This window comes from Melozone crissalis, unplaced genomic scaffold (genome assembly GCF_028551555.1).
Source record: "Melozone crissalis strain CALT ecotype California unplaced genomic scaffold, PUWL_Pcris_2 ptg000013l_1, whole genome shotgun sequence".
NCBI classification, from domain to species: Eukaryota; Metazoa; Chordata; class Aves; order Passeriformes; family Passerellidae; genus Melozone; species Melozone crissalis.
The window spans coordinates 8,027,610-8,040,003 of record NW_026535791.1 but is presented as its reverse complement, the minus strand read 5'-3'; the positions used below and the strand labels follow the sequence as shown (position 1 = coordinate 8,040,003).

The window sequence follows — 12,394 nt, the reverse complement described above, 5'->3', positions numbered from 1 at the left end:
TTGATGTTCAGTAATCAGCAAAAGAGGTGGAAATTACAGAGGAGGAAGTTAAAGCCAATAGTTAATACAGTGGACAGGAACTGCCAGCCATCCTTTACTACCTACCAAAAGAGTGGAACAGATTATATAAAGCTTGATAAATCTAAAATTTAGGAGATAATACATGATTAATGCCAATCAGTTTGGCTTTATGAAAAATAAATCTTGTCAAAATAACTTGACTTTTGTTTTTCTGAGAGCAGCAGATCAATAAAAGTAATGATGTTTGATGTTAAATATTTAGAGCTTCACAAGGCAAATGACTTTATATTATATGGCATTTGGAACAAGAAAATAGAATGTTATGAGGTCAAGGGAAGCCCATAATAAACAGATTTCAACTAGTCTCGAGTAGAATTAAGTAATAGAACGAGAAGTAAGTCTAGAAATGTAATTGAAGGCAAGTAAGTGTCACAATGTGTATATTTCTGCCATGGTCATGGAGCTCAGCTTTTAGCACTAAGTTATTTAAAGATCTTAAATATATCAGCAACCTGAAATAAATGTAAAAGTTTTTCTCACAGTCTGCAAGTCACAAAGATTAGAGACATAACTTAGCCAGCATAGCAAGGTTTGCACAAACAAGCAGCAGGCATTTGCACATGACCAAATGTGAACAACAAGCAGACTTAGTTTTGAAGAGGTTGTCTTGCTTCAAATAGGGGGAAGAAATCTGTAACTGAGTTTAAAATGTCAGTATATCATCACAGAAACTGTGTAACCAACCTGCTGCCATGGCCAAGAAGGCCAACTGCCTGCTTGCATGTAGAAATGAGGAGGGTAAGAGGTTATGTTATACCTGCCTAAGTGTGGCTGTGACAGGAACAGTGTGTCCAGGTGTGGGTTTACCCCTCTAATGAAGAATATCAGCACAGAGGGTAAAATGTAATAACTCAAGAGCTTTGAAATGGTGCTTTATAGCAAGGGACACAAAGAGCTTTGTCTCTATTTTCTATCAAAGAGATACATGAGAGATAGCTTGTCTTGCGTCTGCAAATACCTACATAGGTAAAATACATGTGGAAATACACAAGACTGCTTAAAGGTGAAGCTAGAGCAATTAATAGTAGAAATGAGATATATATATATATATATACACACACACACTGGGAGGTAGCAGAGATTCTTCATCAGTAAAAATTATCTCACTTGGGCCTTGTACTTTTCTGAAAAAACAGCATGTGCTGTATGACAGGATGACTCAAAATGCTTTTTGCCTTATAATTTATGAATCTTTGAGACAGAGAAAAGGACTGGTATGTGTTCTGAACAGCAGGAAACAGTCCAGGAAATGGCATAATGAGGTAGACAGCTGAATTATTATGAAGATCACTGTTGGATAAGATCATTGTTGGATAAGATACACAGACAACTGAGGAACAGAACTCATACCCAGCCCTGAGGCACATCAGTGGAGAGAAGCAGCAAAGCAAAACAACATTAGAAGTGCAGTAAGATGAAAATCTGACTAAATACATGTGGAGCTACTCACACAACTTCTATTTAAATTTACTGAATCCATAAAAATCTTCTTCTGCTGTCTTATGCAGGACATAAGCAAGGTCAATCTTCCTGACGTTTGGTAACACCAATCAATCATAAATCAAGGGAAAAATTACCTGTTACACTGTAGTAACATCTCATTTAGGGAGTATTCTACAGAGGACCTGTATTATAAAGCTAAGCATACTTTATCACACAGAGTATACTAACAGTGGGATTTGTGACTTATAAACCATTTGTGGCTCCTTACCTTTTAAAGCTTCATTGATGTAATTCTGTATGTAATACACTCTGAGCTTATCATGCACCATATTCTGGTCATCATCAATCCCATTAGCCATAACATAAATTGGGACATTGCCATACTTTGATTTCACCCACTTGAGCAATTTACGCAGCCCCCAGGGCACTACCGCAGCTCTGCTGGGTGAGTGAAGCCACGTGATGTCATTGATCATTTGAACTTCAAAGTAGTGGTCATATTTTACAGCATCTTCTTTCTCTGAGCCCACAAGAGTAGTAGTGTAGTGACTCAAGGCAAAAAAATCAAATGAGCCCTGTATTAACTTCTTTTCATCTTCTGCGAAGTAAGGCAAGTGGAAATTATACAGGTCAACACTGTTTCTTCGGTGAAGCCACGCTCTCATCACCTCTGGGTAGTCTCCATTCCCAAAGATGGGCTCTGCAAGCCAGCCAATGTCAAACTCTAAAATTCTGTCAGCAACTTCTTGGTCATTCTTGGAAAAGGGACAAGCTGGTTCTACCCAGTCAGCTTGCAAAGCTATAGATATCTTGCCCTTCTGAGATCTCCTGAATTCTTTGTCATAAAGATGCCAGACTTTTGCATGGGCTTTCAACAGGTTGTGCCCTGCTGTGTACGTCAGGTTTTTCACAGACGGTTCATTCATGGTGATCCAAAATTTGACATGGTCCCCAAGACTTGTAAAGCAGAATCTGGCATACTCAACAAAAGCCTGAACAGTTTCTGTGTTTTCCCAAGCACCATATTTGGCAAGAGAAACTGGAAGCTCTTGATTCTCAATCATAGGTTGCCATAAAGCAACGACAGGAGTTATGTTAACCCTGAGAAGTTCACTAGCAAAACACTGATAGTAATGTACAAGTGTGTGGTTGATTAGAGAAAGGTTACCTAAAGGAAGGATTAAAGACCATTTCAGTGAAAAATGGAAGTGTGTGACATGCATTTCTTGCAGAAGAGATATTTGGAGCCTGATAGCAGCAAAGTCAACACAGTGACGCTTGCGCTTCGAGGCGTAAACTCCATCCACTTTAATGAGCTGCTTCGTCTGGTGAACATCCCACACATAAACACTGGAGTCGAGGAACTGGGCAGGTGTCGTGTCTACCTAGGGGGAACAGGAAACACACCAGATTGAAGCTGTTTGTTCCAGGTAGGTGGGAACATCACAACCATCAGACACAGCCTAGTGGAAGAATATCCTGAATCAAAACATTGCATTCAGCATCTCTGATACTGCCATCTTGGGCTCATATGAATTAATGACTTTTCTGTTAACAAGTGATGTCAGAAAAGTACCAAATCTATATATTATTTTCACCCTACTTTCCAAACAAGCTTATGCTAATGGTCATCATGTCTATGTCTTCTCTAAGTTGTTCCAGTTTCCAAAAGAAACAAGAGATTGCTCGGGTATAAGGCACTAAGTCTGCAACAGATATCCAGAGAAGAAGATCTTCAGTGAAGACTACAGGAATTTTTAAAATGTTTTCTTTGAAGGAGGGAATACAGAGAGACTGTCCGCTGTAAATTACCCAGTACAGTCAATTTCAAGACCACTCCCTGAATGCATGAGAAGAAATAATGAATACAACATCATTTCTGTGTCCTCTTCTTTTCCTGACTATGATGAAAGACGAGTAATGCTCTGCACTTGATTTTTAGCAAAAATTCAGCGGACAAGCAAATTTTTTCCTTCTTGCTGGAGACATCCTCTTTTATTTAATTCATACTGAAGTAATTTGCAAGTTATTTCAGCAGGCTGTTGATGTCTGAATCAATTTTTTTGGGCTTCTGGGTAACCCTGCTGTTAGTCCAACAGAAAATGCATTTCCCAGAAGGCTTTAGGGTTTCAGATGTCACAACTGCCTGTATGACACAGCAACACAGTACAAGATGAGCTTCTCAGGGTCACTCAGAATTATACTTTCACTTTTTAATGAAAATCACCAGCACAGTAAGGACTAGAAAATGAAAAACTGAACTACTTATAATAATGCACAGTGTGAAATTTCCTCATTCATACTCTGTGAAATTCCTTCTAGATCCAAACCATAGGATAGTGGTACCATGGTCTTTATTTGTCCTTTTCTCTTTATGTTTAATCTTTGCTGTGCAGCTTCCCCCTGAGCTCAGATTCCTTGTCCTGCCCTCTGTTTGAAAAGCAGGTGTCAGCCTACAACCAGTGTTCAACTTGTAGCTGAGGCTCTGCAGACTGTATAAAAGAAGCTGCTGAAAATCAGTTGCTATTTTCTCCGGAGAGGTCAGTACTGTGCTTGTAGAAGAAACTAATAAAAAACAGCATGTCTGAGGGAAATTGCTTTTCTGGAGAATTGTCCCTTGTAGATTACTAAAGCATGCATTGCCACTAATATTGTGGGAATGCTGTCAAAACAGTTTTTCCACCGTGATGCATCTACAAATCAAACAACCTAAGCCTTACAGAACAAAATGTTTGAATGGCCTTTTGAAACGAAAATATTCAGCTTTGAAGGTTTTGGGGATGGGAGGGAGTTTTTAGCTGTTGTAGGCTGACTGACTCCGCAACTTTATAGTTGTTACTGACTCCAAAAGCAGCAATTCCATTTCCAATTCTTAATCTATCTGAGAGCTAGGAGGATGACTTGAATTTTCTTGGAAATCAGTGCATGAGGTAAGAAGGCTGCGGTATTTCTCAAGAGAACAAAGCCAAATCTTACTTTTGGAGTGAGAAAAAACAAACAAGCTCCTCACATTCAAGCCTTAAGAAAGATTCTGCCTTTGTGGAAAATACAAATTAAAAATTCTGGTTTTGGATGAAGCCTTCGCTTTGAATTTATACCTCTTTACTGTGGTTAGAGAAGCTCTGCAACCCAAAATAGCATATGAAAATTACAGAGCCCAACAGTTAAAGCGATCACAACTAAGGTAGAATTTTTACTCATGTTATAAAGTATTATAATTTGAAAAATTCTCCCAAAGTATCAAATCAGTTGAAAGAAAGACTGAGAGCCATGAACTAGCTAGGCTCTATGCAGGGGCACTGCAAGCCCTCATCAGACACAGTATAACATAAAATGAAATAGAAGGAATACAGAAATTTCATTTAAATCTAATCTCGTTCAGTTCCTTTTATATAAAATCTCTCTAAGAACAGTACCAGGATGGATATGCACAAGATATAGAAACATGCCACTGGAGTTTAGGAGTTGTCAGGAACTCCTAAACGCGCATTTTACAGTTTAGCAGATTAATTGACTTCCCTTTGAAAAGAGCTGACTTCCCATAACTGGTCACATATGCTGAGGGAAGAAAAGCATCAGACTCCTTTCCATTTCCATACATTTTTCTATAATGTTATTTATAGTGTCTCAATCTGACTGGTTTGCCTTGGTCACACACAGCAAGTCTGGTGAAGAATGACAGACACACTGTTTGGCTCAAAAGCCTTGTACCCATCTCCTTGCAGCACTGTGGCAAAGACAGTCTATTCAGCAAATATGTCACCGTGAACTTGTGCACTGATCTGGCTGGACAGCCTGTCAGCTTTATTATCAGACTCACCTGAATGTAGTTGTCAACAATTCCCCAAGCAAAGCCGCAGGGAAAAATACCTTCTATGGGCTGGTTCTCAGGCAAAGGTGGGAAGCCATTTTTTTCTATCAACTTTTGATAGAACAAGACAGAAGATTTGGGCATCAACTTCTTGTCGTGGCTTTGAAAATCAACATAAAACAGTCCACGTCGAATGCTGTACCCCCTGTGCCACTCAAAGCCATCCAGGAGGGACCAGACTGTGTAGCCAAACACGTTTACTCCATCGTACCGGATAGCTGAGGAAAGAACAAACCCAAACTTAGCACAGTGCTCATTTTTCCTCTGTAGATCTCACACTATCAGCAATGCTTGCAGCATTAGTGTTTAAGAACAATGCTACAGGTCAGATAAGTATCTCAGGGCCTTCCTCAAAGCCCTTTCAGGGAACATATTTCAGCTGCACTGGGAGAGCTGCCAGAGTATGGTAGGAGGCAGCAGAGGTACCTGGCTTGGCTTTAAAGCAGCGAGGTTTAGAAAGAGAAGCCGTGCAGCAGTGGTTTCAGCAGCGCTGCTCATCAGATGTGCCAAAGCTCAGCCTCAGAGTAGAACCTGAACCATCTGCAGCCACGGAGCTTGGGGCTGCCCTGCGCTGCCCTCTGCTCTGCTCTGCTCATGCTGCAGCTCACTCCAGGGCAGCTGTTGCTGCAGCACTACCCTGTATGCAAACAAAAGCTGTACTCCTTTTCATCTCCTCCCCCTCCACTCCAAATACATATTGGGAAAAACCTGACAGCATATTTGGTGTGCACGTGAATTTTTATTACCACAGATTCCAAGTAGAAGTGATAATACAGAAAGACTCTGTTTATTTTGAAATTTTGTCTCTTTTCATCTTTTATGGCACAGCATTTTCCAGCACAAATATTTAAGGGTCTCTAAAAATATGTGCATGTTCTAGGTCAACTGTTTGACTTCTAAAACCATCACATGCATTAAAGGTTAACGTCAGGATCTACTGGCATCTGTTAGTTTAACCAGCATTATTATAAGATTCCAAATGATACTCACTTTTAGCCGTATTAAACACTGAGATTCAGTAAAATGTTCCTGGGCAAGGCTCAGCTCCAGGAAAGCATAAAAGAGTGTGCTAATTCTAATTACATAATTAGACCCACCCTAATTCAGCAATGCATTTAAGCACATTCTTAAGCGTTCTTTTGAACTGGTGTTTGGCTCTGTAGCCAGCAAAGTTTATCTTTATTACTCACCATTTTCTGTCAGCCCAAACTGGATACTGACTAAAGATAATATTTACCAGCCTAGTAACACTGAAAGCATTATTTCAGGCAAGCAGAATAACAAGACCCTAATTTCCTGAGGTACATTTACTAACGTACCTCATTACAATCAGTTATGAGGCACCACATGGATTCTTGATTGTAACCCTGTTTGAATCAATTAAAGGAACAATGCAGTTAAATAAGGAACAAATTTGGTCCGGTCTTTGTCAGAGGTCATGAGAAAATGTCTAAGGAAATGGAATATTTCTCCTCCTAAAGGCACCTTCTTTTGTGTTTGGCAAATGTCACTATTTTTCTAACCTCTGCATGCACCCATGATGACATCTGCCATACAGCAGAGTAAAAGCCACTGTGTGAACCAGTCTCAGCAAAAACTCTTTGAACAGCATCTCACCCTTCTGTAAGTCATCACTTCACACAGCACTCCCACACCTCCTGAGCACCTTGTAAAAATCCTCCTCAAATCTTTTTTAAAAAATGTATTAACTTTTAAGTGTCACCAAGGAAAGAAGCAACTTGAAAAATGTTTGGAAGTTCCAAGAAGTCTGGAAGTCTCAAACACCAAATCCCACACCAATTGCATATAACCACAATGAAAATTAATGCTTCTTTTCTTTTCTTTCTTTTCTCTTTTCTTTTCTTTTCTTTTCTTTTCTTTTCTTTTCTTTTCTTTTCTTTTCTTTTCTTTTCTTTTTTCTTTTCTTTCCTTTCCTTTCCTCTTTTCTTTTCTTTTTCTTCTTTTCTTTTCCTCTTTTTTCCTTTATGTCTGTTGGTGACCAAATGAGGCTGACTGTAATCTGGACTGTCCTTGCTTCTGAAACTCAGTGGCCTTATCCATACTCCCACTGCAAGTGACTCCTGATCTGAGCAATCCCCCAGAGCAAGCCTATGAGTTTGATACTGTACAGACCAGAACTCTGCCAGAACTAGGTTAAAAATTAAACAGGAGTTCAGTTCATGTCCTGTTTGGCTCAATAGTATAGAAGTCATGAAAGGAAACATGGTAGACCCGTAAGTATCAGACCTACAAGATCTTTAAAACCCTCTGCTCAGCTGCTCTCCAACCCCAGTGCCTGAAGAAGAGGTGTGTGAAGCCCCCAGCCCATGCTTCCATCTGGAAGGTGCCCAAGATCTATATTTTGCCTCTGGACATACCTGAGAATAGCTTGGTCCTGCCTGTCATGGGTCTGGCTATTCCTTTTCTGCTTAAGACTCTGAATTCAGACCTGGTAACTCCCCAGACAATGACCTGACCTCTCCCAGTCAACATGACCCACAGGAGCCCTTCCACGCAACATGCTCTGCTTTACAAGGCACAATCCATTTGTTTGTTGCACCAGAGACAGAGAAGGGAAATGAATATGATCCCAAAGTAAGATCCTCATACAGGGGAGAAGATATCTTCAACCAATTAATGGTTCTAATTAATATTTAACAACTTTATACTACAGCTCTATTTACTCTAATCAACCCTAAATGGTGCCAGAAAAAAAAAAAAGAAAAAAAAAAGAAATACCAAAAATAGCAAAGAGGGCTGTGAATCCCAAATAAATATCCTTTCCCAAAGGAAAATAAGAAAATAAATTTAAAAAACTGTACAGAGCTTCTCTACAGCATGCAGTATCAGAGTGGACACCTACATCAGCACTTCAAGGGAAATCAGGAGCACACTTTTGAGCAAATCTCCCTCATCATGCTTCAGTTCACATCACACAGTGGGCTCAGAATGCATGTCCTGGGTTCCTCTGGGGTAAAATTAATCCAGAAATGGGCCTCAGGAATACATACCGTGTGGACACCTGGCTCTCAACACCAATTCTTTTTTACTCTACAGGTTTGCTCTGGGTTTTGCTCTACCGGTTTGCTCTACAGGTAGCAACTGGGCTACACTTATTTGCTAAAGCAGATGGAAAAATCAGCAGTTCTGTCCGAACCAATGCATACACACAGCCAGGCACAGATACTGGATGGCAAGATCTAGCAAGTAGCAAAATCCCAGCTATATGGACCCGTGTCTGAATTAATCATCCTTGCTTCTCAGTGCTACAGTTCCTGCGTCATTTTACTGTCCCTTCACCACTGGAGTGAATTTCATGGTAAATACCTCAAAAATCTTCCTATTACAGTGCTTCATTGCACTGGATAGGCATATCTACAATTCTCAGAGAGAAAGCTTGTGCCTTTATGTTTGGTTTTTAATGCCGTCCAACAAATCTGCTCACAGCCAGCATGATGACTTTTTTGGATCTTCCTCAACTAAATTCCCCAAGGTACTGCATAGAAACCTTTGGTATTTACATCGGATTTTGCAGATTCTAACAACAAAAGATATGGGTGCAATACTTTCCATTTAAATGACACCAAAGTCCCTCCTGCAGATCCAGCCTGTCTCTGCTTTGTTTGTTTGGGTTTTTTTTCTATAAAAGGTTTAGGGAAGTGCCAGTGTCTTATGACAAGTCTTTAGTACTGTTGTTGCTGTTATTATTATTTATTGAGTGATACAATAAATGGAAAGACACTTTGTAAATTGAGATTGCTTCCAGTCAGCTGTGACTAAAAAACAGATCCATGTATGTATTTCCAGCAATTTAAAATCTAAGCAGAAATTGAGGTAACCGGATTATGACTTCTTCACCAAGATGAACTCTTCATCTGACTTTATGCAAACTAGTGATACTGTACTTGCAACAGTTAGTTACTATTTTGCTCAGGTATTTATTCACCTTTTAATTTACTTGCAATAATTACGTTTCTGGAGTAGCAGATGAAACCAATTTGGGAGTCCTCTGCATTTTCATTACTGCTGAGAATGAAATTAAACCAATTTTTTCTCATTCACCATATGAAAATGGCAATGTAACACAATGTCTATTTCATCTGAATTAATAGATACAATAATACTATTTAAACCAAGAACACTAAACTGTAGACAAGTAAATCACTTAACAAATTGTAAATTTAGACATTAAAAGACAATTAAAGTGGAAATGGGAATCCCAACAACTTATTGGCAAGTACTAGGATTGAAAAAATGTTTTTTCAGAAGGAAATGGGAAAACAGCAAATAAGTCTCATCTACGGTGGTGTATTTTCCTTACTGTTTGGAAAAAATATCAGGGGAATCCCTATTACATAGTATTTATCTTTCCATATATATATATTCTTATGCTTTGCACATATGCATTCAGATAAGGAAAGCAGCTATTAATATATAATACAGCAAATTCTCCTAAAGCCACTCAGAATATAGTTTACATGTCTTGCAGTTCCTCCTACCAAAGACAGTATAAATTTTCCTACTGTCTTCGAGAACAGCAGCATCAGGCTCACCAAATGCTATGTGCAGATATGAGAGTTCTTCAAGGAAAGAATAAACCCAGGAAAGGGATTTGAAATCTCATTTCATAAGTGCTAAGATGAATGCTAAAGACTAAAATCAGTTTTTAGCCTGGTACCTTAACACACCTCTGTGGACTATACTGCATTATGATTTTTTCAAGCATGTATTATTACAAAGTCCTACCTTTTAAAGTTTCCATAATGAACTTTTTGAGATAGTAAATATATTTGGCATCATCTTTCTTGGTGGTACCAGAAACGAACCAGCTGTTCTCCACAATGAATATTTGGGGGTTGTTATATTCACTGTTTATCCAGTAAAGGAGCTGCCTCAGGCTTATTGATTCCAACTGCTGAAATTTCATGTGGGAGTCCAAAAGCTGGAAACTCAGGGTAGCTCCAAAAGAAAGAGCAAAAAAGTCTGCTGTTCCCTTGATATACTTCTTCTCAGCCTCACTGAATTCAGGCAACAGAGATGAGAGGTTGCTCCTCATGCTCTCTGGATAGTCACCATCAATAAATATGGGCTTAGCAAACCAGCCAAGCACAAAATCAAGGGATTTTTGGCATTCTTTTATGTTCTTTTCAGTCATACGCTGGGGTTTTATCCAGTGGGAGCTGAGGGCAATGGACACTTTTCCTCTTTGACCCGGACGGAAATGGTCATTGTAGAGGTGCCAGACCTTAGCATGGGCCTGTTGAAAAGAAAGGCTGTAATTAATGGACCCAAAAATCCATTACAATTATTCTCAATTACTGGGGCTCAGTGTTATTAACTCATCAATAGTTTACAATACCTAAATTACCTCTTAATACTACATTAATACCATGGATCAACCAGAAATTGCTAGTTGGCTGGGGAAAAGAGCATCTCAGTTTTCCATAAGATACTATTACAGGCACTGAACACACTTCTGGCTTTATTAACTTCTATTATTGAGTTCAGACATACTGCCAGAATTTACAAAAAAGAAAATGCATTTAACCAAACATGTTTCAAAAAAGGTTTTCATTATATAGGAATATCACTTTATCTGCAGATTCATGGATATATAAAAAAAAAACTTTAAAATATTGCCCAAAACTCTGAAACAATACAAAACAAAGAAATACCATTGAACTTATTACTGTTTGAATCAGAACACACAATATAGGAATATAGAACTATCTATCTGGACTTTAGAAAGTCTAGTGAAAATAAAATTGCCACAGGTCCTGAAAAATCATTCCAATAATTCCATTTAATCCATTAAAATGTACTATTTATACCTAGCATCAGAATTTAAGCACTTGTCTTGGTATAATTTTATCTTTTACTATAAGAACATATTTTGTTACCAAATTTCTTTCCTGAGATCATACAGAGTCAGTTATAAGTCTCTCAATGTTCCTTTTAAAAGCTAAATGTTAAGTTCCTGAAGTCTTGTATTATCTTCAGGCATTACCTTCAAGCTCTTTAACCACTCTCACTGCTCTCCTCTGATTCTCTTCCAATTTGTCATCATCTGTCTTTCAACTGCAGAAGCAGAAATGGATATAATATGCCAGTGGCAGTCTTGCCAGCAGTAAAACCAGAGATGATTTACCATACTATTTCTGCTCATGTGGCCACAGAATTACAGTGTGAGCATATGCACATCTAAACTACCATCTCTCCAGAGCCCTTCACCATCTAAAACATATTTTCTTTTGAGCCTAGCTTATCAGTCAACAAGAATGTTGACTGTCCTGTGAATCCATATTCAATCTTTTGTAATCTATACATTACTAGAAATTGTCTTTTTTTTTTCTATGTCATTGTTGAAAATGTAAAAATATGATATTTGACAGCACAAAGGTGGGAGAGTGACCAATACAACAGAGGGTTCTGTGCAACTCTGCGGAAGGACCTCAAGAGGCTGGAGAGATACAAAGAACTGCCTGAAGTTCCAGAAAAGCAAATACAGGGTGCTTCACCAAATGACCCTATGTCCCGGGACATGCTAGGGGAAATTCCTGGAAAGCAGCTCTGCAGAGAAGGACCTGGGGGTCCTAATGGACAACAAGGTGCCCCTGAGCCAGCAGAGCCCTTGTGGCCAAGAAGGGCGTTGGTGTCCTGGGCTGGATTAGGATGGAAGAGCAGGGCCAGCAGGTCAGGGGAGCTGATCCTGCCCCTCTACCCTGCCCTGGTGAGGCACATCTGGAGTGCTGTGTCCAGTTCTGGCCTCCTCAGGACAAGAGAGACACAGAGCTCCTGGTGCAGTGGAGAAGAGCAAGGATGAGTGAGGGACTGGAGCATCTCTCTTACAAGGAAAGGCTGAGGGAGCTGGGCCTGTTCAGCCATGAGAAGAGATGACTGAGGTGGGACCTCATCAGTGTCTTTAAGTGTCTAAAGAAGAGTGCCAAGAGAATGGATCCAGGCTCTGCTCAGCAGTGCTGAGCTACAGGACAAGAGGCA

General features: G+C 39.5%; 1 protein-coding gene across 1 annotated transcript in view; it reads right to left on the bottom strand.

Moving 5' to 3' along the window:
- The window catches only part of KL (klotho), a 48,444-nt gene that overhangs the window by 5,569 nt on the left and 30,481 nt on the right, over window positions 1–12,394 (bottom strand). The window contains exons 2-4 of the mRNA XM_054271832.1: window positions 10,142–10,652; window positions 5,345–5,613; window positions 1,793–2,909 (exon numbers count right to left, since the gene is read on the bottom strand). Coding sequence (XP_054127807.1) covers window positions 1,793–2,909; window positions 5,345–5,613; window positions 10,142–10,652 — 1,897 coding nt within the window. The remainder of the gene's footprint in view (window positions 1–1,792; window positions 2,910–5,344; window positions 5,614–10,141; window positions 10,653–12,394) is intronic.